The sequence below is a fragment of the Larus michahellis genome, chromosome 3, assembly GCF_964199755.1.
Source record: "Larus michahellis chromosome 3, bLarMic1.1, whole genome shotgun sequence".
Classification (NCBI taxonomy): Eukaryota; Metazoa; Chordata; class Aves; order Charadriiformes; family Laridae; genus Larus; species Larus michahellis.
In genome coordinates this window covers 61,710,211-61,737,343 of record NC_133898.1, presented here as the reverse complement: position 1 = coordinate 61,737,343, position 27,133 = coordinate 61,710,211, and the positions used below count along the sequence as shown (strand labels likewise).

General features: G+C 38.5%; 1 protein-coding gene across 15 annotated transcripts in view; it reads left to right on the top strand.

Annotated features, from left to right (window-relative positions):
- SYNE1 (spectrin repeat containing nuclear envelope protein 1) overlaps positions 1-27,133 on the top strand; it is a 311,588-nt gene that overhangs the window by 273,213 nt on the left and 11,242 nt on the right. For 9 of the 15 annotated variants that reach the window (XM_074580424.1, XM_074580426.1, XM_074580430.1 and 6 more), the window contains 13 exons: positions 6,606-6,768; positions 10,521-10,708; positions 12,921-13,071; positions 16,334-16,516; positions 16,944-17,081; positions 17,764-17,955; positions 18,821-19,154; positions 20,020-20,088; positions 22,345-22,487; positions 23,259-23,385; positions 24,543-24,754; positions 26,277-26,477; positions 26,827-26,955. In XM_074580424.1, the coding sequence (XP_074436525.1) occupies positions 6,606-6,768; positions 10,521-10,708; positions 12,921-13,071; positions 16,334-16,516; positions 16,944-17,081; positions 17,764-17,955; positions 18,821-19,154; positions 20,020-20,088; positions 22,345-22,487; positions 23,259-23,385; positions 24,543-24,754; positions 26,277-26,477; positions 26,827-26,955 (2,230 nt within the window). Of the gene's footprint in view, positions 1-2,218; positions 2,440-6,605; positions 6,769-10,520; positions 10,709-12,920; positions 13,072-16,333; positions 16,517-16,943; positions 17,082-17,763; positions 17,956-18,820; positions 19,155-20,019; positions 20,089-22,344; positions 22,488-23,258; positions 23,386-24,542; positions 24,755-26,276; positions 26,478-26,826; positions 26,956-27,133 lie in introns of those variants that run through there. The other 6 variants (XM_074580432.1, XM_074580427.1, XM_074580436.1 and 3 more) reach the window with 3 other exon arrangements.

Below are 27,133 nucleotides of genomic sequence, written 5' to 3'. Positions count from 1 at the left end.
ATCTTACTTCAGACAAGTGCTTAAAACTGAGTGCAAATGTAGTTCTTCTCAAAAAAAGTTCTTGGCAGAGGAATCAAAAAAGTGCATTTGTAGTTTTGGATTTTGAGAAGAGCTGTTCCAAAACTTAAGTCTTAGTTTTTCTGCCTGATTAATTTTTCACTGACGGAGAAGAGTAATTGCAGGTAGACGTTACGCACACTGGGTTTAAAGATCCTTTTTACTCAAGGGCAAAAATACAACAGCAAGTTTCATAACTTAAAGAAATACAGAATTGTTGTTTGATGTGTGAAGAAACTGGTTTATTTCTTTCAATACTTTCCACTGAATCGTGCTACAGCCTCCCTCCCATTACCGACAATAATTTTGTCACAATTTTGCACTTCAAAAAACGTACATATACTTTCTATTTTACACTTCTGTGATGTAAGGACATATGAATTAGTAATACTTTAGTCCTGTTAGCAGCAAAAGTTTGTTTACTTTCGTTGCCTTTTTTCATCCGTTCTTTTTTCAAATGGTTTTACTGCATTCCTGCTCTGAAATCTGTAAACATGGGAGCAGTAAATTTTATGTAAGCAGAAGCATTCTGGTGGCTCCAGTTCCTTTTATAGTGATTCATTTTAAAGCAATGAACACTGTATATTTCTTACAGAACAATTAAGTCAGGAAGCGGTGCATTACGGTCGAGGAGCCTGCTGGTTTCAGAGGATGTGGTACATCACCAGTTGTTGAACATGAAGTATATTTACTGTATTTTTGTGTTTGTCTTTTGAAACACCTACTCAGACAAATGTTCAAATAATACCTTCAGGAAGCTTCTAGTGAAAAGTGATTGCGTTCAGAAACTGCAAAACACATCTTTAAAAGATCTGTATTGTCTATTCAGTATTAGAGATTAGTGTCCCCTGCAGGGACAGGTAAGGGTTCAGGATTCTGTATCATTTTTGGGGTGGGGAGATATAAACTGCAATGTCATACACTTAAACTTTCTCATTCTGTTATCATGAAGGAAGGTCTCATGTCCTAGTTCTAAACTAATTTATGTAAAATATTTATTTACTTTTATTTCCAGATCATTTCAACTTAGCCTTCTAAACTAGTGTGCTCAGCACTATTGTTGCAATTAAACATACACCACTTTCCATTCCAGTGCTTACTGAAGTGGAAAAAAAACTTTGCAAAGTTTGAATATTGCATTGCGGAAGTTACAAAGTAAGTGGTGGAGAGGTTTGATGCTAGGTTGTGGAAATCTTGCTAGTTCAGCTGTAGTTTAGGCTGATAGCAGTTAAAGCCCAAGTTGTTGATTAATGTATGTACGAAGTACTTGTATTGATGGCTAATTCCCACTGGACAAAAGGATCTGCATCCTCCAAAATAATTTTTAGAAGGCTCCAGAGGCTCTTTAGAGTATGTTGTTATATACTGGGGTGTGTTCCTGTTATGATATGTTGGAGTTTGGAATGTGTCCTATAACATGATTTTGGCCGCACTCAGCTAGTAAATGCAGATTGATTGTTCTGGTGTTGAGAGTAAAACACATCTTTTCATATTCTGGGTCCCTGACAGCATTAATAAATTATCAGAGCCTGTGTGCTTTTCTGCAAAGCTACAGTCATCCCTTGCCTTGGAGCATTTTTCTTAGTTGTTTGTTTCCGACAGCTGTGAACAATTAGAAAGTGGTCTGTGAAAATGCTTTAGTAATATAGAATGGTAATATGAGTCCGGTCTGATTCTTTACCTGTTGATTTTATACTGTGCAGTGGAACTTCTCCATTCACCTGTAAAAGCCTCTTTCTTCCTTTCTCCCATTCTGTTTCCTTACCCAGTTTTTTAATTGCCTCTCCATTCTGAGGAGCTCTGTAACTACAGAAGAGACAGCTACAGAAAGGTAGCTATGTCTCCGCATCAGAGACTTCGGTTTCTGTCCTTCTAGAACATTTTCATCCTTTCAGATGAATTTTTCTGATGCGTCGGCCCAGTGAAAAAAAAAAAAAAATGTTACAGGTGTTTACAGCCAGGAAGCAGCGCTATAGCTGCAACTGCTCAGGCTTTGCAAAGAAGGCTTTGTTGTATGTGTTTTCATCCCTTCCCACTGACGGTCCACATTCCTGGAGATCAAGTCTGGCACATGTTGATGAATGCAGGTTTTATTTAGAAACATGACCACTTGTCACCATTCAGGCTCATGTTATCAGGCAACGGCTGCTGGCATTTGTTTGGCGTGCAGCGTTTTCTGTACAGTACTCACCAGTAAAGAGAAGTGTGTCCCCTTTCCTCCCCCCGCCCAAAGCACAGTGTTCGCAGGCTTTTCGAGTGGAAGTTCTTCTTTTTAATGCTGGAAAATTTCATGGTGGTGGCGGAGGACTTGCATGCTGTGAGGATGGCGGAGGACGGCAGTGTGGATTCAGATCTCCCAGACTGTAATTGTGATATCACAAGGCAGGCAGCTATTTTTGTTTGCTTTTGATTGGTACAGTTCTTTCTGAAATCTTGGGTTGCTGGGAAAGTAATTGAAATATTGATGTGTAGAAATCACTGCCTTAGCTAGAAATTACTGTTTTCTGCTCAGTTTCAAAATAGTTGACAGTGATAACAGCACACTTTGTTTTACAGCTAGTACTTTTGGATCACAGAGTAATTTTTTGTTACTGATGCATTCTTAGAACTAGAAGGATCTCTTAGCTCTCTGAAAGAAACTGTAGACTGGTTTTACTACTGTTTTTAAGTACAAGCGCATGTACACACATGAGAGAAAGCAGACCTTGTATTTGTCTGCTCACTGTTTGTGTCATCAAAGGGGCATGGCTACAAGCAAAAGACAGAGAAGGAGCGACACTGTAAAGAAAGTATTTCAGACTTATCAAAGCTGATCTGTCCTGTACATATTAACAACGGTTTTGTAACTGCATGTAATACTTGAACTCAGCCTACATCATCTTGGATTTTTGATTCACCTTCCCTTTTTCCCTCTTCACTATATCTTTTCTAGAAGTTTTGCTGTTGTTGTTCAGATCTCTAGAAATTTACTATTTGAAAGGGGAAACTCTCATCTGAGGAGCAAATATAACTGGCGGTACTAGTGTCCTGGTATGCAGTAGTACTGTGCCTTGGACAATAAAGCTCCTTTAATCATAAACATATTGTTTTTAAACTGATTTTAAGTGTAATATTTTTCACTGTTTCATAGAACATGCTCTTACTGACTTTTTTGTGTTGCTTTTAAAGTTTAATATAGCAACCAGCTGTCTAAATGACTAACACAGTAGCTATGAGTTCTATATGATGCATTGTTATCTACTTACAGGGTTGTTCCTTTTTAGGTTTAAGAGGAATCTAAGCCTGTCTAATTTAGTACTAGTTGAATTAAAGGCATTTGTGCTTATTTTCAGCTCCAACTTGTTCTCCCACTGGTTTTTATTAATGTAAAATATTTTAAAGTTATTACTATCTTGGGGAAACCAAGGTACGGTAATTGGAACATGGAAACATAAGCATCATAAGCCGATTCAAATTTTTTGGATGAGTTTTTGTCAGTAAACCGTAAAAACAATCAATTGAATTCTGCTGTATTTTCCTTTCTGAGAGTCTAAAGCGTTTGTCAAATGTAGTAAGACTGATGTGTGTGTGTCTTATACAAAAAACAGCCTTTAAAACAACCATGTCATGGGTCCAACCCTTTGATTTCAATGCAAAATCTTTATTATCAAGGGAGAAGAGTTATGTCAAGTCTCTTGCAGTAATATGCATAGTGCTGTAACAAAAACATGAGATGATTGTTGGAATAATTAACTGTTTAAACATAATCTTAAAAATGAAATCTCAAAAGGTCAAAATTACAGTTAGCTAGAGATCCTATGTACTTGGTTTTAATGGTTTATAATTTGACCTTTGTCTCTAAGCAGAGCTTTCAGTTTCATTAGCTTTCAGGCCCCACCAATAGCATGGAAAGATGGGATTTTGAGCTGTTACATTTTTGAGAGAGAGATGTTTCTTGCACACACATTATGTAATCGTTTGTACACAGGCACAATATTCAGCAAGATGAAGAGCATAGGCATCTTCCCTACTGTAATTCATAAGGAAAACTCTTAGACGCGATGGATTACATCTCTTACTTGTTCGCAGGTATGTTTTCAGAGTAGCTAGAGGCACAACAGCACTGTATTGCAGTTGAGTCAAAAAAAGTAAGCCCAGCATACTCCAAGAAGCACTTGTTTATGTGCTTCTATTTGTACCACAGGCGAGGAACCTGTTAGGTTAGACTCAGTACAAAAAAAGAACAGTGTTAACAGTAAATGTAGCAGGGAGCTGGAGCTAGGACGGTGTTGTCCTTGACTTTTTTTTTTCTTTTTTTCATTTTTGTCTTTTTTTTTTTAACTTTTGGAATTGAAGTGTAGAGAATTGCAACAGTTTGGTGGGAGGGCAGGTTTAGCCCTAGGTTTTTGTCTTGGATGGAGTATTCCTTCAGTGTGTCGTGCTTTTTTCCTTCTTCTCTCAAGTCGGTCATGTGGCTGAAAATAGCTCTATTTGGGACGAGGTTGGTTTTTGCTCTGGCAGGACTGTGCCATGCAGTCCGCCTGAGGCAAAGAGGGTACTTTCTAAATAACGGGCCCTTTATCAGATATTGCACGCAAAATGTAAATAAAATTCAGCACAGAAGTTAGGGTGCTATATAGTTGCAAACAAGAAAAGCCTGGTCAGCAGCTTGGGCTTGCGAATGATAGCGACGTTTCTTCTGTACAGGCCTGACGTGACTCATTGTTCCCTTTCCCACTCCAGCATGCCTGCAAAGGATCAGCAGCATCCAGCCTTGAAAATCTAAGCAGGAAATGGGCAGGATTTCACTCCTCTTAATTAATTGTCAGAGACTGAAAAGTTGTATGTGAGTTCCAGAAGAGTGATAACTAACCTTCTTGCTCACCCTATGAGCAAGTTTCAATTGGTCCAAACCCACAAAGCACTGTATGTACAAACATAGGTGATGAGGAGATGTTGCCCACAGACATTGGTTGTTCTCCTGGTATTTCTCCAAGGCTTAACCCACAGTCGTGTTTCAGGATAACCTGATGATGGGGACTGGGGCAGTCTTTCAGCATGATTATATTGACTTCAGTCCCTTCATAGCCAGATTTTCAGATTACCTAGATTTTTTCTTATTACCCAGATGTTTTCTCAGATCGCAACCCTGCAGCCGTTGGTCATGAGACTCTGGCAAAGAAGATGCATTTGAGCTGTTCTTAAGTGTGTCTGGTGCTAAAGAGCCACAGTTTGACCATCTGTGATCTAAAAAAGAGGGCTAGAAAGAGAAAAATTTGAAAGATTTAACTTTTAAGTTGACGCTAGGATCTCTGCATTTTCTTTGGTAAGAAAGGGACATCTATATTAGACTTTATGGTCAGCTGCAACTACTGCTTTAAATATGGAAACACTTGATAAATTTGCTTGTTAGTATTATGGAAAAAATGTGAATTGCTCTGCTTGAATTATAGGACAGTCAGGTGGCATTTTGTTTGTTTGACGAATCTGGCAATCTTGTATTTTTCAACCTGATTTAGTCAGTCTATTCCCAGCTGCTCTCATCTCTTAAAGCTTTCTGATATTGAAACACTAAAGTGGAAGAGCAGTGGAAGCATAAAAGGGAATGTTACTCAAAATTGTTTGTGGTACTACATAAATGGGAAAAAAAGAAAGCTTAGAAACCATTTCAGAATGCACTAATGTATGTTATGTAACATGGCGATAGGAAGGAGGGAATTACTGACAAAACATTTTTGCAGTTGAAACAGGCTGAAGGAAAAAATACTGAGATAGGATGAAGGTTTAGTCAAATTTTCCTCACTCTCTAAGCTTAATGTTCCCTTGAATAAAAAAATCCCACTATTTAATTTTTCCACGACGTTGCTGTTACACGGTCAGAGTCTCAAGAAAAATACTACTTAGAAATCACCATGCAGTTACTTTCCAATTTCATCTGTTTAAATCTGAATTAGTCCATTAAGACCAAGAACAACTTAAAACAGCCCATGGGATTCAGGAATTCTCACTAAATTCTCAACTGGATTTCTCTCTCCAAAACTTATTTATTCGAGGACAAGTCTTCACACTGGAACAGGTTGTCCAGAGAGGTGGTAGATGCCGTATTGCTGGAAACATTCAAGATCAGGTTGGACGGGGCTCTGAGCAACCTGATCTAGTTGAAGATGTCCCTGCTCATTACAGGGGAGTTGGACTAGATGATCTTTAAAGGCCCTTCCAACCCAACCATTCCATGGTATGTTTACAAAACATATGTTTATGTTTAGAAATCACCAGAGTGAAAAAGGCCTGTTCACTCAGTGCACTCCACCAGTAGTACTGGTTAAACGGATAAGGTACAGAAGCTTTGAAAATGTTGTCTGGCATTAGTAAGCTCTTAATTTTTCTTAATTGGAACCTATGAATGCAGGACTATTTGCACATATAAGATACTTCTGTTATGTAATAAAGGCAGACTTCAGAACAGAACTTGCCATCTAAGTTAAGTTTCTCTGAAAACTTCCCCAAACACATGCTGTGGAAATTCTCCTTTGGGGTGTCATTATGCTGCCATTTCTTTTACTTCACAGGGTAAAGAAGTTGAAGGAGACCCTCGTTGCAGTGCAGCAACTGGATAAAAACATGAGTAGCCTGAGATCTTGGCTTGCCCACATTGAGTCAGAGCTGTCCAAACCTATCGTCTATGAAACTTGTAGCTCTGAGGAGATACAAAGGAAGCTAAATGAACAGCAGGTAAAACACAACACACTTATCAGGTGCACGATGACATGGGGAGAACCAAAGTAGAGTGTCCTTGGGCTGGCCGTACCCGGCTCAATGCTGAGAGGGCATGAGGCAAAGAAGTGTTTAAATATCAAGGCAAGTGGTACTTACTGTGTCACTTATAGAGCCTTCTGCTGGCTTTGACATCGAATCCACCAGGAGCTGATTGACCTTGTCAAGAAAGGTAAGGCACCAAGAGATGTAACCTGAAGGAGTTATTGCAATTGTTTTTCCTTTGGGGTTTGTGGTTTTTGTTTGTTTGACTTGTCTGTTCTCAGAGGCAAAACTGACACCTATTAGACCTTGCAAATTTTGCACATGCTTGGAAATGACTATTTTTTAGCAACCTTTCTAACTCATTTTTATTTTGCAGTTTGTTTGAGAATCACTTTGCACGCAAAGATGCATGAACTATATATGTGAAGTTAAAATTGGTTGGTTTATAGCACACAAAGCCTTTATGCAGTGCTCAAACAAAATTGTCAACACTGGAATGGGCAGAAAAAATGCGAAGACAACTAGGTTTTGACATTAAAATTAATGTTACTCCTAAGAAGATTTACTATACTTTCTCTTTTCTGTTCCACTTCACCGCCCAGTGCAGTTTTAGCTAGAAGCACATTGCTGGGGAGGACTGTTGTTCTGTTGTGTTCCTCTTAGTTATTTATTGGCAAAAATACCTTTATCGTGCCTCACTGGAGATGAGTTAGATGCTCTCCTGAGTTCTTTCTCCAGGAGAAAGAAATGTGTGGGAAGAGGAGTGCCAGAATGTTTGGGGGATAATTATTTTATGAAGTGTACAAACTGATATTTTGCTCTTTTGAGCTGAGTGTGGGACTGAGACCCAAGAACCCCCTCAGAGTTTTTGCCAGCTCCCCAATTGATTTGCTACATGTCTGCGCAGAATTGCTTATTAATATTCTATATGTAATTTACATAGGGATAATAATTTATAACACACAAGCGTCACTAACAAGTGGTGTTTCTCAGACAATAAAGTGCTGAGCAGGGCTAAACATTGCTGTCAACAAAGTAGATACTTGAGATCTTTTACTAGCATCCCTATGCAGGCATCCCGCAGTTTGTTACAACCACTTCTTATGGGTCTTATTTTGGGCACAGAGACTGGTGTATCTCTGCCTTCTGCTGTTTCCTTGTGGTGGTCCCCATGCAGCAGCAGCATGCCACGATATTCCGTAGAAGTGTAAGTGGTTTAATTTGAACTCCAAAGGGGAGAAATAGAGATGAATCTTTTCCTGGGATGATGCCGTGTTTGGAAACTTCATGATGATTTGATTTGATAACGCTCCATGCCATGGTTATAATAATAATTTAAAAAAAACCACCCACCTTCAATGTATGGCAACAGCAACCAGTATTTTTATTAGTCGGAGGCTCTATCACTATCCACTTACCTCAGAAGGCGAGTACATTGGCCATCTTCTCAAGTATTTCATCCCGCTTTCTTCTTCCATTAGTGATCTTATGTTGTTTTCCATGTTTGGCTTTCCACTGAAGTCATGTTATCTTCCCTGCTCATACTACTAACGGTTGTTCATATACAAAATTACATTAAAAACATTATGCTGTGAAAGAGGAGGGCCAAATTCAATTTCTGTAGCTCCATTATCTACTTCTCAGCGTCTACTTCACTGTAGTGAAATTAAAGATACAATTTAAGCTGGATATCCCGGGGAAGGTAAGGTAACTTCACTGCAGTGTTTTACCAGGGTCAAAAACTGCATTTCAAGGATTACTTATTTGTTTACTTTCTCAATCTGCAACCACTTGAAATGTGGAAAAAATGGTGGCTGCTTTTGTGTTGATAAAGGAAAAAAAAGCTGTACATGGGTGACAGCAGTGCATAAAAGTGATGCTCTTTTGTGAACTAACCCAAAGGCTAAATGTGCTCTAATAAACATAGGAAATTTTAAAATCTGGTGAAGAAATATAAGGCTATAGAGAAAAAACAGTGTAGACATTGCTTGAAGAAAGGTTCTGTAGGTAAATTAAAAAGTTTAAACCTTGGGAAACCTCAGGACCACTAATTGGCAGTTCTCACTACTGTTCAACTCCAAAACAGCAGAGAAGAGATTGTGTTACCTGAACTTACTTAACCTCGAGTCTCATAGCTGTCTGGAGTATGTGTTTCATAGAGTATTGAATCTGTTTATAGTATCTGCCCTTATATAACATTTCAGGGTGGGTAGAAAGAAGAATAAGCACTTGGACATCACAATGAAAGAGTATTTTCCAGGCAAGTGAAAGTGAAAGGGGCAGCGCTGAGGAAGAAAACATTGTGATTTTCCACTTGATGGTCTCATGTAGATGTTCACAAAATAGCCTTGTATTTCATAGATGAGAAGAGGAAATAGATTACCTCATTGAGTCCAACCCCAGTTATCCCAAACAACCAAATCAGATGGTTGATACAAGTTCACCTTGCTCCATTTCAAATTTGCTGAGGTTTTTAGAATCTACATTTAGATCTCATTTCCTCCTGGAAGGTATTTTCAGAACATCATATTGATAGTTTTAAGAAAAGTTGCTCTAGTTAGATGCATGTAGACACGATATATTTACACTATATTTCCCTTTGCATGTTACGGTTTACTTCACTAGCAAAATTATAAAGAGCTGTTTATCTCTACTCATGCTCAAGCTGACAAGTTCTTGTTCTCCTAAATAAAATTCCACGTTTCTAATGGTCCTAGTAGTTCTTTTCTTCATCTGAACCAGAAGTGAACGAAGTATTCTAGGTGCAATATATCACTTTTTTAGTGTAGTCAAATCAGTACTTCTTTGTCACTATTGGAATCATGTTGTCTTGACTTTGTTACTGCCCATCCTGATTTTTCCATCTAATATTCCGATGATTCATTGCAAATGTAGGCAGAAGTCAAGCAGGGTTTCTTTTCTTGCACTGATCCAACAGTAGTAGACAATTACTTTTCTGGCTTATCTTAACTGGAACCTGTACTTCAAAACTGAACCTGAAACATTGCTTCAAGATGAAACGTTATCATCAGTGTAGAACAAGACATTGCAACCTGGAAACTGACAGGAGAGATAATACTGATCACATGATAAATGTGTAAGTGTAAGCGCATTTTCTTTAGCTGTCCTGAATTTTCCTTTTCCATTTCCAATGAAAATGCTATAGAACTGGAAAGTTGAAGGAAGTAATATATCCTACTAGAGATGCACTGCTCAACACGTGCTGTTGCCAATCTCCATGTCAAACATGCCACTCTGCAGCTGGCTCACCTGGAGAAAAGTAGATTCGCAAAGGGAACCTCCATCAAATCCTTGCAGGAGATAAGAACATATTTTCTTGTCACACTTCTCTTACTAACTTCTGCTTTATGTTGTCTGTGATAACGAGAAAGGGCTGGGAATAACTCCACCATTTATCGGTGATGTTGATTAAATGTATGTGAAAGGTGCTCAGCTGAGCATGCAGAGCTCTGGCAGTTTGTCCCAGGTGATGGTTTGGTGTTCATAGTCCCTGGGAGAGCTGTGCATGCTGCCAGGTTCTCCTGGCACCTTTGATAACATTGCAACACCACTTGCGCAGATGCAGTATCTTAATAGGTATACATTGGATGTTTTTTCTCCTGTTTGCAAGCTTATTAATATTTTTTTAATAAGTAGAAGAGAAATGCATTTGTATTTATGCATGTTTTGCAGTTTCTCTTAAGGATTAATTTCTTCACCTGCAGGAACTTCAGAGGGACATAGAGAAACACAGCACTGGAGTGGCATCTGTTCTCAATTTGTGTGAAGTGCTTCTTCATGACTGTGATGCTTGTGCCACAGAAGCAGAGTGTGACTCTATCCAGCAGGCTACACGCAATCTGGACAGAAGGTGGAGAAACATTTGTGCAATGTCAATGGAAAGGCGACTTAAGTAAGTCTAAAATGCCTATAAATTAGTATTTCCTTTCACAGGCACAAATACAGGATGGGATGTATGTTACAGGGTTGCAGTAATGAAGAAAAGGGTGTAGGGGTCAGAAAAAGGCCATATACTGAATAAAAGCCAATAGCTGTAACTCTATGGGGAAAAAAAAGGAAATTTCAGGTTGCATTTCTATGTGCCTTTACACATGGTACAGATATGAATTATCAAGTTTTGCTCAAAAGACTTTTGATGGAATGATGTTTTGTTTCCCATGCTTCATAGAAATTATGAGAGAGAAAGTAGAGAAAGCTTAGGTGATAGCAGTGACTCCAGGAGATTTAGAAAACATGACCTAAAAGGGAGACTTGTAACACTTAAGTTTACCCTAGAACTACAGACACTGATGGGGAAACTAGTTATCAAATGGGTGGAATGTTATTCCAGGTGTTAGGATTTTCATGCAAGTGATGTTCCTCAATGAGTTTCTCTTACGTCTGATTTTGTTCATTTGGAAGAATTTTAGAACTGAGCACTCATTTGGAATTTCATCACCTACCTTAGCTTTGCTGACCAAGTGTGGGCCGTAGGGCCTGTGCACCTGGGGTGTGATCTGGTTTACTGCACGTGCTTAGACATTCTGTACACTGCATGCCCATGATAACCAGAAGGTTCCTTGTTTTCTATTCCCATCTAGGATAGCATGTGTGATTTTAATGGCCATAACCATGTAGGCTAGATTGGGACAACGCTACATACTCTGTGCTGACCAGCAATAATACATGCTTAATTTTTTGAACTCCTGTATTTATGAAGATTTATTTTTTTTTTTTTAAGTTATGAGTCTGGTTTCTGTAATGTTTACACAGTCATATCAAGAACTCTAGGTAAAGTTTATGACTTTTCAAAATGCGGAGTTGAACTTTGTATGATCTTCGGGTTTGTGTTTTTAATGTTTTTAGTAAAGGTTTTCTTTATTTTATGGAAAAAAAGTGTTGCTTTAAGTTGTGCTGCTCTATATCCACAGACTGCTGTCTTTAAGTAATTTTATACTATTGCTGTGGTAATTCTTGTATAGGTGTCTGTGTGTATGTGTGTGTATATATACATATATATATATATACACATACACAGTCTGCCTTGAGAATATACAGGTGCTTCATACCTTTGTGTCCAGCAAATTAATTCAGAACTATTTTAATTTAATGCATTGAACAAGGCATTGAACTCTATTTTATTTTCTTGCAATGTACACGTTATGCCATTAGTAGATTTGTACCAGTAAGTTAACCGAGCTATCAGTATTTATGATCTTTATTGTACTAGAAACAGTTACTCCTATAAAAAAGCAACTTTCCAGAGGTCAAACTGCAGGTTAAACAGCATATCATCAACAAAGCTTAAATTTTGCATGGATCAAGTCCGTTTCAGACCTGCATATCTAAGATTTGGGAAAGATGTATTTTGTATGTAAAAACAGACAAAGTTCTGCTGTGGCACAACCTGTCCCAAAAAAGATCTTGTTATTTTGAATCAAGTGGTGTTGAAGTTCTTGGGATTTTACAGTCTCAGTATTAAGCCAATTTGATTTCAGGATCAAGAGTCAGCCACTATTTTTACATATTCAATTGAAGTAAAATTGTGGGTTTTATAAATGTTGGAATAACTTTCAACTTTTTTTTTCAATAAAAATATGTTTACAGAGTATATTGAGAGATAGCATTTTACCACGTTGGTGAGCGCATGAAATAAATACGTTTGTGTCCCTTTGCAATGCAGAATAATGACTAAGAACTTTAAAATAAATGCAGCAACATCTTTAGTATTCTGTAAGAAAAAATTCTGCAGTTGAAGACCGTGTGGAATTTCTAGTCTCTAAAATACTGGCTTAGGTACCTACGCTGGGACTGTATTTCAGAAGTTATTTAGCACGTGCTCAGATTTTTAGAGCTCCTATTGCATACTTACAACTTCCTTTTTATACTCATTCCAAAATTAGATGCATTAAAAAAAAAAAAATGTCATCATCTTATTCTAGCTCAGTCTGGAATGAGCCAGCCTTCCCTGTGCTCTGTTTATCAGCCTGCCTGTCTGAGTTAGATTAAGAGCCAGTTATTTTCTGGTGCAGCACTGGTTTGCTGTTGTAGATGATTAGTCGAAGTCCCGTAGGTCAGATGGCCTTCAGTCTGAGCATTCCCTAATTTTCCATTATCTATTGCAGAATTGAAGAGACGTGGCGGCTATGGCAAAAGTTTTTGGATGACTACTCTAGATTTGAAGACTGGCTAAAAATCTCCGAGAGGACAGCTGCTTTCCCGAGCTCCTCTGGTGTGCTCTACACGGTTGCTAAGGAAGAACTGAAGAAATTCGAGGTGATTTATAATAGTCGAAATTTAATATCTACTGATCATATTACGGCAGCCAGCTGGTGTTCTTCCTTCCCATACACAAGTCACTCAGCAGAGACACTGCATTAATATAGTGGAGTTGATGATTTTGTGGCTGCCTTCAGTGGCAGGTTTCTAGGATGAAAAAAACGGTGGAAAGTGGCAAATGAAAATGCTAATAAATCAGTCCATTCTCACTTGCTGTTTGTTCACCAAATGTAGGCTTCTCACCTCTTTTATTGCTGCAGCTTTTTAATACGTCCAGTCAGTAGGTGCTCCAGAGCATTCATAAATCTCCCTTCACCAAGTGCCTCTTCAAATGCACGCTACATGTTTAAGCTTTTGCTTTGAATTTATCCCTCATGTCTGTAACTCTCTGAAACCAGCCCTCTGAACTGTGTTTCGTACAATGCACACTATCCCCATTTTAGATCCTTATCTCTGAAATTCATGTTTGTGCAAGTATTGTTACATGTCCACATGGTGTCCCCCGAGACTTAAAAGTGAAGTGCATGCTACAAAAGTGCCAGGCTGTCATTTCAGTCAACGTTTAAGAGCTTGTTACGTAACTCTGTTTTGTCCACTACAATGTGATGATGACTTGTCTCATAATGACCGTGGAGTGTATACCTCTGTGTACAGCACACACACATGCCATGTGACTAGTCCCAGGTGGAAATCTTTTGCTCAGTTTCATATTTGCAAGGAGTATATCAAGATGAGAGAGAAAAATAATTCTGAAGAAAGAGAACAAATTGTTTAGGCTATTCTGTAAACAATCAGGTGCTGTGAAGTATTTACTGTGAAGAAGAAATTAAAATTTTAGACAATGTCTAAGACCGGTTAATATTTTTTAGTTTAACGATTAATTCAAAAACATAAACTGTGAAGCTCAGATTCAGGTTTTGTAATTGACATTCACATTTCTGAATGCACTGGCCAGGTTTTGGTTTTAAACACTGCTAGACTTCATTATGGTGAGGTAGGTTGCCATAGTATAAAAACATTTGCCTCCTGGACCCAAGTACTCTGTCTCAGACCTGCTTCCCGTTGTCCCTATATTCAGTGATCGAGATCTAAATCTCTTGTTTAGCGAGTCTCCATATGAGAAACAGTACCAAAAATATCTTGGCTGTCTTAGACTTTGGGCAAAATCAGATCCCCTGTAAAAATCAGTTTCATTGAACCTCAGCCTTTATGGTGATCTTCCCTTTCCTGCAGATTTGTGGAATTTTTACTGTCTAGAGAGTGTCAGCAGGAGCTATCTGCGAAGAGAACAGTTTAGCATTCTCTCCAGAAGCCTGCTTTCCCTGCAGTTTTACTCTTTCTCTTTTTTCTTCTTTTTTTTTTTTTTTTTTTTTCCTGAGCACCTAGTTTCTACACCTACCAAAAAGCAGGAATGCAAGCAACAAAAGTTGTGGTGTTCAAATTCAGTGGCATTCAGCAACCTCACTGTGAAGTTAGTATAAAGTCAGCCACATATACATACTAACTGAAGCAGGTTTCTGCTTTAACTAAACGTTGTTTTTCTAATTTTATTTTCCCCTACATATCTCCAGTCAAATTATTAAAAAAGAAAAAAAAAAAAACAAAAAACAAAAACAAACAAAAAAAAACAAATCTAAAACAAACCAAGAAAAAGAGCCCAGCAGACCATGTAAGAACCTTTCAGTTCCTGAGCTGAGAGGTCCGAGATGGCTCTCACTGACTTGATTGTACAAAATCAACCCCTTCCTCTCTAGTAGTTTATGGAGAAATGAAAAAAGGTTACAGGAAGGAAGGCAACAGATGAATTCTTGCATAGCTGAGCTGAAAAAATGGAAGACAAATACACAGCTGTTCTTTTGCTAGACAAGGCTCGGTAACAGGTGAAACAACAACTGCACACTTCCAGATTTCATGATCCTAGTAAACACAGCCAGATTTGTGCCTCTGATATGAGAATTGCTTCCTTGTGCAATTGTAGGCGAATTCAGTTCTACTGAGAATCTCACTCCCTTTGCAAGCCCATTTACTCCTTGTCAGTTGTCCCCTACCCAATTTGATGGCCATTTAATGAAGGGAATAGTTATATTGAGAGGACTCTACAGACTTTGATCTTTTTTTCAAACCAGCTTCTTTACTTTTGTCTCTAGTATTACAGCAGAAATGTGCTTATTTCACTTTTAGCTTTGACTGGTACAGTATGAAGAGTATATACTGTTTATGAAATCTCATGTGTTAGCTGATTTTAATGAAAACTTCTGTACGGAAGTATATTACCTTTCACACTTCTCCAGTCCCTTAGTAAGAGTGGTGTCTAGTTTTGGGAGAGATTGACTGTCTATTTGCATTGTGAGGAGTATCAGAGAGCAAGTTTGTAGCACTACAACAGGAGCCCGAACCTACTTGTATTCAAGAGAGAGCTGGTGTAGTCTGTTTTTAAGTCTTCCTTTGACTGATTGCTTTTCTGTTTCTGTGACAACATTTTTTTTTTAAATTATTCATCTCTTTGAAAAAAAATTTTGAAGGGCTTAATTCAGTCAGCTCCTTACAAGGTGCTTTCTCCGACTTGCTTTGCTAGTCACAACATCAAACTTCTGAGCTAAGCCACCTACTGTTTCTGCTCCCCGGCTGGGTGACTGAGGCTTTTGTGACAGGAGAGGAAGCACTGAAAGTACATGGTGCAGACATTTGCCCAGGCATAAGTTGGTATGGATGTTCATGAAATCTTCTTTCCATGAAAATACGAAGACAAAACTTACTTGTATACCAGTATACTGAAGATAAAGAGACGATTCCGTTAGTAGCGGTTTTCACTATCTTTGGTAAAACTCAGAATAAACAATTGCTCAAATCTCTTCAATGTTTGCGCTTCAGTGCGTGTAAGGAAGTCCAATGAAGCCACAGGAATCTTGGATTTCTGTTCATTTTTTAAAAAATGTTTCATATTCATAGTTTGTGTTTCTGTTCTCAAATACGAACGCGTGTGATTGAGTAGACAGGGGAGTCTTTTTTGTGCTGATTCTGCCTTTGTAACGGGTACTCATGTTGCAATTTCTCATTCAGTGAACAATGTCATTTTTGTAAACTTTTTTCATTTTTTTTTGCTCATTTTAATCAGAAGATCACTGCATCCATAGCAAAATCTATGGGCTAACGCAGGTCAGAGTGTAGAAGTAGGGGCGAAATAAGGGGAGAGACTTATTTATGTCTCCTGATTTCAATAATTAAAATCTGATGGTGTCTTTTGTTCATATTGCTTTAGGCTTTCCAGAGACAAGTGCATGAAAGTCTCACTCAGCTGGAACTGATCAATAAACAGTATCGCCGCCTGGCCCGAGAGAACCGCACTGACTCTGACTGCAGCCTCAAGCAGATGGTTCATGAGGGGAACCAGAGATGGGACAACTTACAAAAGCGAGTTACCTCCATCCTGCGCAGGCTAAAAGTATGTTTCCATTTTTAAGCCCTTCAGTTTCACTACTACACTTATGAATTGGGGGTACTGCAAAAGCTTCTGGTTTCATGCATTTGCACAGTGGTTTTGGGGGGATTTCTAGCCTTGGAAGAGGAAGGGAGCTTATCAGCTCACTTTGTCTGAGGAAACTAAAGCATGAAGTCTGTGGGGAAACGCTTGGTGACCTCAAACACCACCTCCTTCATAGAAGATAACATTCATACCTCAGCTAATTGCAGCTGTAGATGATGTTACTGAACAGGGAACCTTAGAGAGTATGTAGGAAATGAAAGAAAAAGGGGTATTGAGTTTAGACTAGGTTTGAAGGGCATGAAAACCATTTCGTCAGAGAACCACTGTTGCCAGGGTTTTTTCGGCTGTTTGGTCATGTTGTGCCATTCCATTTTCCATTCCCCAGCATTTTATTGGCCAGCGTGAGGAGTTTGAGACAGCACGTGATAGCATCCTGGTATGGCTAACAGAGATGGACCTGCAGCTGACCAACATTGAGCATTTCTCAGAATGTGATGTCCAAGCAAAGATAAAGCAACTTAAGGTAAAGAATGATTGAATAGTAACAGGAAGCAGTATGAGAGAACGGATAAAAACATTCATGGTGGAAAATAATTTAAGAAACATTATGCAATAATGCAGCCTGTTACAGTCCCTTACTTGCAGGCTGAAACTTCAACCTCAGAAGTTATGGGCTATGTCAGGTTTCAATACATACTCTTCTGCTAGAGTGGAAGATCTTTGTGCTGTGAAAAATTTTCAAAAAACTAAGGGTGATAGTCTCCATTCGCTAATCAAGAGAGCAAGTGTCGATAAAAATTATTAATGCCAAGACTCCGTTATTGCTGACACCTAAGAATTACTACATTTTTCTACAATTTCTGCATCAGAAAAATCATTTTCTGGAGAGAAAAATATCAAAATATCCAAAATTCCAGTGTGTTAACTTTAACATCTGTGCTTATTCTAGACATTTGGTCATGGGTATGGCTTGTTTAGAGAAGAGCTTTCTCTCCAAATACAACAAATGAGGAATGAGATGGTAAACCATGAAGTGTCACTGTTTTTGGCTAGAACAATTGCGGATTTCTAAATTTAATTGCTCATGATCCCTGTTTGTTACCTACACCATTCTTGCTGAAAAACTTTAAGACTTGCATCCTTAATAACTTAGGTGGTTGTAATGTTGATTTCGTTGATTAAGCATGGGTCTTTTTTTAATGCAGGCTTTCCAGCAAGAAATCTCACTGAACAACAGCAAAATTGAGCAGATAATTGTGCAGGGCGAGCAACTCATTGAGAAAAGTGAGCCCATGGATGCAGCTGTCATTGAAGAAGAACTAGATGAGCTGCGTCGTTACTGTCAGGAGGTCTTTGGACGTGTGGAACGTTACCACAAGAAACTTATCCGCCTTCCTGTGTGTATACTTACTTACAAACATATTTGCTTGGTTTGTTGCCATTTTACAAGTGTGAGAATGAAGAAAGGGAAAGAGGTTGAAATGAAATGAAACTTCTGTGACTTTCCAAAAACCCTGTGGTTTAATTTTGTTACAATCCTGACCATCTACCTCCCTTCATTATATACAGCTTATGTCCTGTCCAGGGAGCAAACTCACCAGATCTGGAATTTTTGTAAATCATCATGAAAAATCCATGCAAACTGGAGATTTATAAAACTTTATTAATGGAGGTAGAAGTGTGGTACTGGTAATTAGAACATCTTCCCACTCTGTCAGATAGTTTCATTGGCAGCTTATTGAGTTCTGTTTTGTTTAAAAAACAGTGATAAGGCGATTCTCCCCATCAGAAAAGACATAAATTTGTCTCCAGAACTGAACACACAGCTGAATAAGTGAGAGCAAAATGATTTTTGGTAGCTCAAGTCCTACTGAAGGAAAGGAACAAAACCCAGGGTTTTCAAAATATGAAAGAATATAATGAGACCAGTGGTCAAGATAAAGGTCACTTATGCTTCCTATGACTTTTCTTTGACTTGATGTGTGCACTGCAGTGGCATCAGTAAAAAGTCTGGAGACGTTTGCTTGATGTGAGACTTTGTGGTGCCTTAAGTAATTAAAATGAGCTGGCATTATTAACTTTTTTGTTGCTTAGGTTTTTTAGTGCATCTTAAAACAATGAAGGGGAAGTGCAAAAGAATAAAAAATGGAAACCCCATCAGTGTGACTGTTACCTAATGCTACTTTATTTCACTGACCCAGACTGACCATGCAGCGCCTCTGCACGTTTCATTGATCCGTTCTGTTTGCATTATGCTTCTAGCTGACAGATGACGAACACGACCTCTCTGACAGAGAGGTGGATCTGGATGAATCAGCAGATCTCTCTGACATACATTGGCATGACAAATCTGCGGACAGCATTCTCTCCCCGCACCCCTCTTCCAACCTTTCGCTGCCTCTTTCCCAGCCGGTGAGAAGCGAGCGATCAGGGCGAGATACCCCTGCGAGCGTGGACTCCATTCCCCTGGAGTGGGATCATGACTACGACCTTAGCAGAGACCTGGAGACGGCTGTTTCACGGGCACTGCACTCTGAGGAAGACGACGGAGGACAAGAGAAGGACTTCTACTTGAGAGGAGCAGCTGGTATATCAGGTATGGTGGCAAATTGTGTCCCCTATTCTTTTCAAGTAAAAAGAAGCAAATGTTACATGTGTGGTTGCTTGGCCAAGATGCTCATGGAAAAGTATTTTAAATAGCCCCTGAAGATTTTAAATAGCTTTCCCCAAGTGATCCTAGTGGCCTTCTGGCCTTAGACACAGCAATGGAAATTCCTGGATGACTACAGCCTTGGAAAATCGCAAAGGCGTATATGATATGGCAGGGGATTGGCCGTGTCTCTATGCTTGTGGCCTGCCAGATGGGATATGTCATCTGTAACAGCAATGCGTCCTAAGTTATTCTGACTAGAAGAAACTATACTGGATATGGCAAGAAGTGCAGAACAAACTGATGGAGAAATGCTGTGGGAGAGATCCGCAGACAAAATCATCAAGTGCTTAAGTAAATCGTAACTCAGCCCTTACCCAGGCAAGAATCCAGCAAATGAGTGTTTATCCTAAGGTGGGATCTTGGGTCTTGCTGTCCAGTGAAGCTGGAAATCCTTTCGAAGTGTGTGTGCTTTGTGTAATAAATCTTAATGAGTGAAAGTGTGCAAATGCAGCCAGTTGTGGGGGAAGACATAGTGTATATATTTTATATATATATATATATATATATATTATACTCTGACCTTGTGGCTGTTTTTTGCTTTCCAGGTCATTGCTCTGAAAAGAGCCAGGTTTGCCTGGATATTAAGAGACTTTGTAGCAGGCTCCCTGCGTTTCATCTTTTTTCCTTCTCCAGAAAAGATGTTTGCTATTGGAATTGTTTATATATTCCATCCCATGAAAAAGACTCCTGTTGGAAAGAGACAGCCAATGCTGAGCTGTCAATTTAGACTGTGCTTTTATTTTTTCAGATGTAGAGATCCCTGAAACTCTTGAGGCCTATGTAACACTCACAGAAAACGCACTCAAAAATATCTCTGGTAGGCATCAAAAACAACTAAGCATAGCCAGATGCAAATCCCACAGTGCACAAGCATAACTTCTTTCTCTTTTCTTAGCATCTGCTGTACTTTTCACAACTTACAAGATAAATATTTCTTACAATGGCAGCATTGCGTATTAATGTAGAAGTATCCTGCTTTACTACTGCGCTTAAAGGTATTATTAGGTGCATGGATGAAACGATGATATTTGCAGTATTGGCCCTCCCAGCTTGGCTAACTAAACTGATCGGTAGGTTACTCTGATTGGTCTTTATTCTCTAGAATCCCTCAACAGGACTTAATACTTTGTTATGTCTCTGAGAAAAGGGTGGGTTCTACAAAGATTAAGGCAGAAGGAAAAGACATAGAGCAAAACCTAATTGTTCGGTTTTGCACTTATTTTTTTAACACAGACACAGCTTGGATTATTGCTTAGACATAAACTTTTACGTTAGTTGTTGTTTCATCTGATGATAATGCCAAGGTGAGGTGCTGTAGTCCAATGTCTTTATCTTAGTCTTTTATATTGGAAGATTAATAATTTTTTTGCATTTTTATACAATATTAAACCTACTGTTTCATTTGTTAGATGACTTTCTCAGAGGGATTAGATGCACTTACAAATACATTTTCTCATGATTTCACAGTTTTCCTTTTTTGTAATAATGACTTCATTGCAAATTTGAAATAGCAAACATTTACAATCTCAGCATCTGTGGCACAGACCTCGGGTTCACTGTCCCTGTTTATTTTTTACCCAAATTAGTGAAAAACTATTATGAGTATAAATAATAGCAATACGTATAGAAAAGTATGTGTAGTTTTCTGACCTGTGAAAATTTTGAAAAAAGTGAGGGAAAAGCATATTGAGCACTTTGTTCTGTCCATTTGGGGTGAGGTGGTGTTTTGTATGAAAAAAGATTAACATCCAAGAGGCTCCATTTTCTGTAATTAGGTGGAGAGAAGGTTCCCCTTCTCTATGCATGTTTTTAATTGCGTCTTTATGAATAAATTCAAACTGTCTTTGTAAACAGATGGAAATCAGGCATGGTGATAGAATATGGATAAGAGGGATCTCATGTGGTCCTCTAGGCTGCAGCCTGCCTCAGGGTAGAATTGGCTGTAGCTGATTCATATCACAGAATTCAGCTGACCTCCATAAGGAAAATTCAAGTTAGTCCTGCTTCAAAAACATTGGTATGAATTCCAAACAGCTTGGATGAATAATATCATCTTGCAGATACGTTAAGCATAATTTTTTTCAAATGCCTAATTGGAAAAATACTATAAATTTTGCTGCTTAGTGTGGTTGTCTAAATCAGTCATGCACTAGTTGCTGTGGGCCTTCAAGACATCCAGTATGTGGACCTTGAGAATATAACAGTATTGCTTAGCATTTGCATAGTGCTTTTAATCTTCAAAATTGTATACAAATAGGATCCTTTCATGTAGATGAAAATTACACTATTTTTCAGTGGAGAGGAATGAGAAAAAGAGAAGATGAGGAGAAATAAAATTTTAACATTAATTTGGGAGTGTAATGATAGGACATGGGGTAACAGCTTCAAACTGAAAGAGGGTAGATTTAGATTGGCTATCAGGAAGAAATTCTTTACTGTGAGAGTGGTGAGGCACCATAACAGGTGGCCCAGAGAAGCTGTGGATGCCCCATCCCTGGAGGTGTTCAAGGCCAGGCTGGATGGGGCTTTGAGCAGCCTGGTCTAGTGGGAGATGTCCCTGCCCATGGCAGGGGGGTGGAACTAGATGATCTGTAAGGTCGCTTCCAGCCTAAACCATTCTGTGATTCTGTGTGTGATCGGATCAGGAATTTGGGATAGAAGGTTTTATTTGAGAGTGTTTGTGAAAGGGATCATGGTGTTCTCCAAAATCAGTGAGGTTAGAGCACGCTTTGCCAAGAACTTTCCGCTTCAGAGAGGTAAGGAGTTCTCCGAGGGAAAAAGTCACTTCAGAATAGTTTGCAAGCCTGCTTTAAGCTGTGGACACTTTGATAGTATGATTATGGCAAGCATGTTCATTGGTATAGTCATCTGTCCTCTGAAGGTCACTAACATCCTCTAATGTAACTATTTATCCGTTCGCTTTAACATTGTACTGCTAATACTGCTGCAGTCACATTTCTCCTTTACTGACTCATCTAGATAGTATTCCTGATATTTATTCTTCCTGGGCAACAGATAAAAAAGCACTTTGGGAAAACTCAGATGATGGTCACTTTTTTTGGTTTTGGTACAGGAGAACCTGGTGCTCTGGAAGCACGTATCCGACAGCTGGACAAGGCCTTAGACACCAGTCGTTTCCAAATACAGCAAACAGAAAACATCATCCGCAGCAAAACACCTACAGGACCAGAGCTGGATTCCAGTTACAAAGGATATGTGCGTGTATTTTGCCTCTCAGACATACTCAAATGGTTGCTACCCTTAACCACGTGCTATTGTTGTTTACGTTATTATTCTGTTTACAATAGCATAAGATTACAGAAACATGACTCTAAGGAACTTATTTTCCTATTGTGTTTTTGTAGATGTCCAAAAGTACTTTCTCACATGTGTTTTTAGCCATCTAATGATAGTATCCTTGTTTAAAATTCCTCTGCTTTTAAAAGCAGATTTTATAGCTTCATGCACAGTATTCATCTTGCTGATGAATTACAAACACACATCATGTAAGTAAGGTTGTGTATATGAAATCTGTGATTAAAAAGCTTTCTCAGAGAGGTTTTCCGGAAGAAAAATCTTTCTCTAAATCATTCAAATAGTTTTATTACTGACAGAATTGAAAGATTAGCTGCTTGGATACATAGTAATACTTCTACTCTTAATTTTATTTTCTTTTTCACATCTTCTTGTGTCTTTGCCATAGTGTCTTAACATTTAGAACAGATCACATCTAAAGTCATCCAACACAATTTGGCACAATGGCACTGAGTTGTTTCTACTTACTCTGAACTTCGCTTTAAGGCCTTGTTGTCTCCATATACATTTCTTTGATAGTATCACAACAGATTGTCAAAGTAATAGATTTTTGTCTTCATACTTAGACCTACTTTTGGAAAATTTCAGAAGTTGCATTGTAATTTGCATTTTCCATGCAATTAGTCCTGTACAGTGCATATTGAGGCGGGATTTTTTTATTTGTTAATACAGATGAAGCTACTAGGTGAGTGCAGTGGAAGCATAGACTCAGTAAAAAGGCTTGGATATAAACTGAAGGAGGAAGAAGAAAAATTATCTGGTCTTATTAACCTGAACAGTACTGAAACACAAACATCTGGTACGTAACCTTTAGTTCTTTGACGGAAAGTAATTACAAAAAGTAGCAAACATGCAAAATTTTTCTAAATATTGGTATTATTTATTGGCATATATAATTACGCGACTGTGGCCGTTACCATGTTCTGTTTAACATCTCTTAATAGGAATAGCAAGGATTACTAAGTATTCCTTACATATGCCCTATAAAGAGATTAGGCATATAAGTGCCTTTTAAGAACCCCTTCATATTATGGGGCATAACCCTAAGCCTTTCAAAAAGTCTCTGTGCATGCAATGCATTTTTGTTGAATGTCTTCTGATGAAAAATTGTTGTTTATATTGCTGTACAAAACACATAAATCAGCATTCATTTCTTCTAATATTAGCTTTCATTTCTAATATTATCTGTCTACAATACAGAAATCTATATTCACCTGGTAGAAGTATTCACCTGATTAATTTTAAGCATCAGCTATAGAAGAGGAGGTATTGCATTGTAAAAGCATGAATTTGTTCCAAAGACTATAAAGGCAACTTCTCTATTCTTAGCTTGGCAAGATATACTACACATGTAGTCTATTTTATCTTGATAATTTTTTTTTATTGTTTTAAGTTGATGGAATGATACAACTTGTCCTTCTGCTATAGCATTTCAAGATAAAACTAACAAGAAGAAACAGCACCTAATCTATTTCTTTTTAGCACAGGTGTTTATCCAATGCATCAGCAGTAGCTTAGGCAAATGAAGTGAGGTGTGAGTATTAAATTGTGATAGGTAAAAATACCAAGGAAAATAATAATAAATATGTGACTAGTTAGACATATCCAGACTCCTTGTCTGGTTTTCATTTATGCTGATTTATTATGTCTTTATATGAGCATAGTATACATATACATCTGGTTTAGAGACCTGAGTGTATCACCTTAATTCTATTCATAGAATTTTGACATTAGAAAGTGGTAAAATTGTCTGCTGCCTGGAATCATACAGATTCTTCATTCTTTTTCTCCAACAGCAGGTTCTTCATTCTAACTTAGTTTTCAGTGTGGTGTTTCATGGATTAGGGTGGGGAAGTTTTTTATGCAACTTTTTTTTGTGCTGCCCAGGATTCGACTGATACAGTTGTGTGTGTGGCTACTTTTTGCTTTTGTTGCATTTGGTCTTTATCATTCCAGGTGTAATTGACCGATGGGAATTAATCCAGGCTCAAGCTTTAAGCAAGGAGCTAAGGATGAAACAGAACCTTCAGCAATGGCAGCAGTTTAACTCCGACCTTAATAGCATTTGGGCTTGGTTGGGAGAAACTGAAGAGGAACTGGAGAAGCTCCGCCGCCTTGATCTCAGCACTGACATACAAACTATTGAACTTAGAATTAAAAAACTGAAAGTGAGTTTTATTTCTCTTTTCTATGAGTTACCTTGGAAACAGACCTAAGTGCCACAGGTATGTTGAAGAGGTTGCCAATAGTTGCAGCTGGTTTGCGTTCTTCTGGACATAGGCTACTGCTGATAACTGAAGTAACTGGGAAAGTGATTTTATGAACCACCTTTTGGCAGAAAAATGTACCACTGGCATTTACTTATATAATCCAAATCAATTTTTTGAAATAGTAATTCTGTGGCAATTGTGTAATTCCAGATTGTACAGATAATTCCTGATGTCAGACAAGTTGATGGAAAAAAAAAAAAAAACAAAGCCAAGTTAAATAAAATATCTTCTAGTCAAACTGGTAACAAAATAGCTACTTTAAAATAAATGCTTTACTGGGACCTATTACTTTGTGTGGAAGGAGGAGAGAGTGTCCAAAGGGGTTGTAGCCTACCCACTGCTGTCAACAGTACAACACAGAAATAATTCAGTGCCATTCTGCAACAGTGCTGTTTCTTCTTCTGTCACCTCGGTTGCATCAGGATCTGAGTGCTGCCTTTGTGATCTCTCCTGGATATTTTAGAGCTATAAAGGTCTGCAAATGTGATAGTCCAAAACTTTACATTTGGTTACTAGCATCTTATAAGCTTGGGCACAAAAATGTGGGAGCCAATGTCAAAATGCACTGTGCTGCATGCTAGGAATGAGATGGACAGATAGTAAGACTGTTTCCGGCAGCGATCCATCTAAAGCATATTAATGCTGATCTTCACTGGAATCCAAATATAGCTGCCATAAGTACTACAAAGGTCACTGTGACATGAGGCTTTTAAGTAAATGCTGTAAAGTAGGTGGAAAAGGGGGCATTTCATAAGAATCCTGTTCTTATCTCACCCACTCTTGGAAAGCCCATTAGTGCCCTCCAAACCGAAAGAGGTGGGGTTTCTTTTGTGGCTTCCAGTGTAAACAATTCAGAGATTTTATACATGTCCTGCTTCTGTAAATTGGAGTAAGTTGTTTATACTCTTTGTATGTTTTCTTTTCCCTCAGTAAAAGCTTTTATTTTAAAATACTGTTGACAGCAGTTTCCACTTGAAAACATGTTGGTTTTTATGTTTGTCAGCAAAACTGAGAAGGGGGGGCAAAAGTTTTATTGTGAGCTAAAGTGCAATTGTCCTACCTCTCTAAATTTTGTTGGGTCTGCTCTGTCTTTAAAATATCTGAAACATGAGACAGATCTTTAAAAGTCAACTATGACTTCAAGCTTTTAAGACTTTACAAGTTTAATTGGCTTGTTCTAGTTATGCTCGCACTAAAATTTTAGTAGATGTTAAAGAGTGAACATTTGCAGAGTCACAGAGTGAGTGCAGAAATCTCATATCCAGAGTGCTGGAGACTGCTACAGTAAGGTACCATTCTGCAGTTGCTGATGGCAAATCACTGCATTCTTGTGGTGCCTTCTCTGCTTGGTTCTTCTGAAAGCCACGTTTTACTAATTTCCATCCTTTCTTCCCCTGTCCCACTTTGTCTTATCATCAAGGATCTGCAGAAGGCAATTGATAACCGCAAAGCGATCATCTTATCCATCAATCTGTGCAGCTCAGAATTCACTCAGTCTGACAGCGAAGAGAGCAAGAAGCTTCAAGAGCGCCTGTCTCAGATGAATGTGCGCTGGGACCACGTATGCAGTATGATCGAAGAGTGGCGCTGCTCATTGCAGGATGCATTAATGCAGTGCCAGGTCTGTGTTGAGCTCATTTTAAATTGTCAGCATCCCACATATCAAAAATGTAAACCATATCATTATCTGGTGTGCTCATTATCCAGTCTGAAACTTGCCCATGCAAGCCAAAATACAGCTTTGGCACATGTTTTCTGAAAGATACACCTGCACTACCTGAAGCATATATTTCCAGCCCCAGATTTTCTGAATTTGTCGTCTCTGGAATAGTGTTCTAATACACTATCCTACTCTTCCTTCTAAGTTATGTTATTTAGCCAGTAGGACTTATCATAGGATAAACTAAAAAACCCTGAATTTGACTGGAATTTTCTGCTATGCTATTAAAATCATCACTCATCACTTGCAGGATTTCCACGAAATGAGCCATGGTTTGCTGCTTTGGTTAGAGAATATTGACAGAAGAAAAAATGAGATTGTGCCTATCAATCCAAACCTGGACTCGGAAACGCTGCAGGATCATCACAGACTTCTAATGGTAGGGCTATAATCGTCCTTGTTTCTCCCAAAATGCATCATCAGAAAAACACCTAATCGCATTTATCTTTCTTCTGAGGGTTAGCATTGTACATTGCATGCTAACACGCAACTGTGGGACTGATGTCAGTAGCTATACTTCAGTGGGGAACACTACTCACTTCCATCAGTAGCGTAAC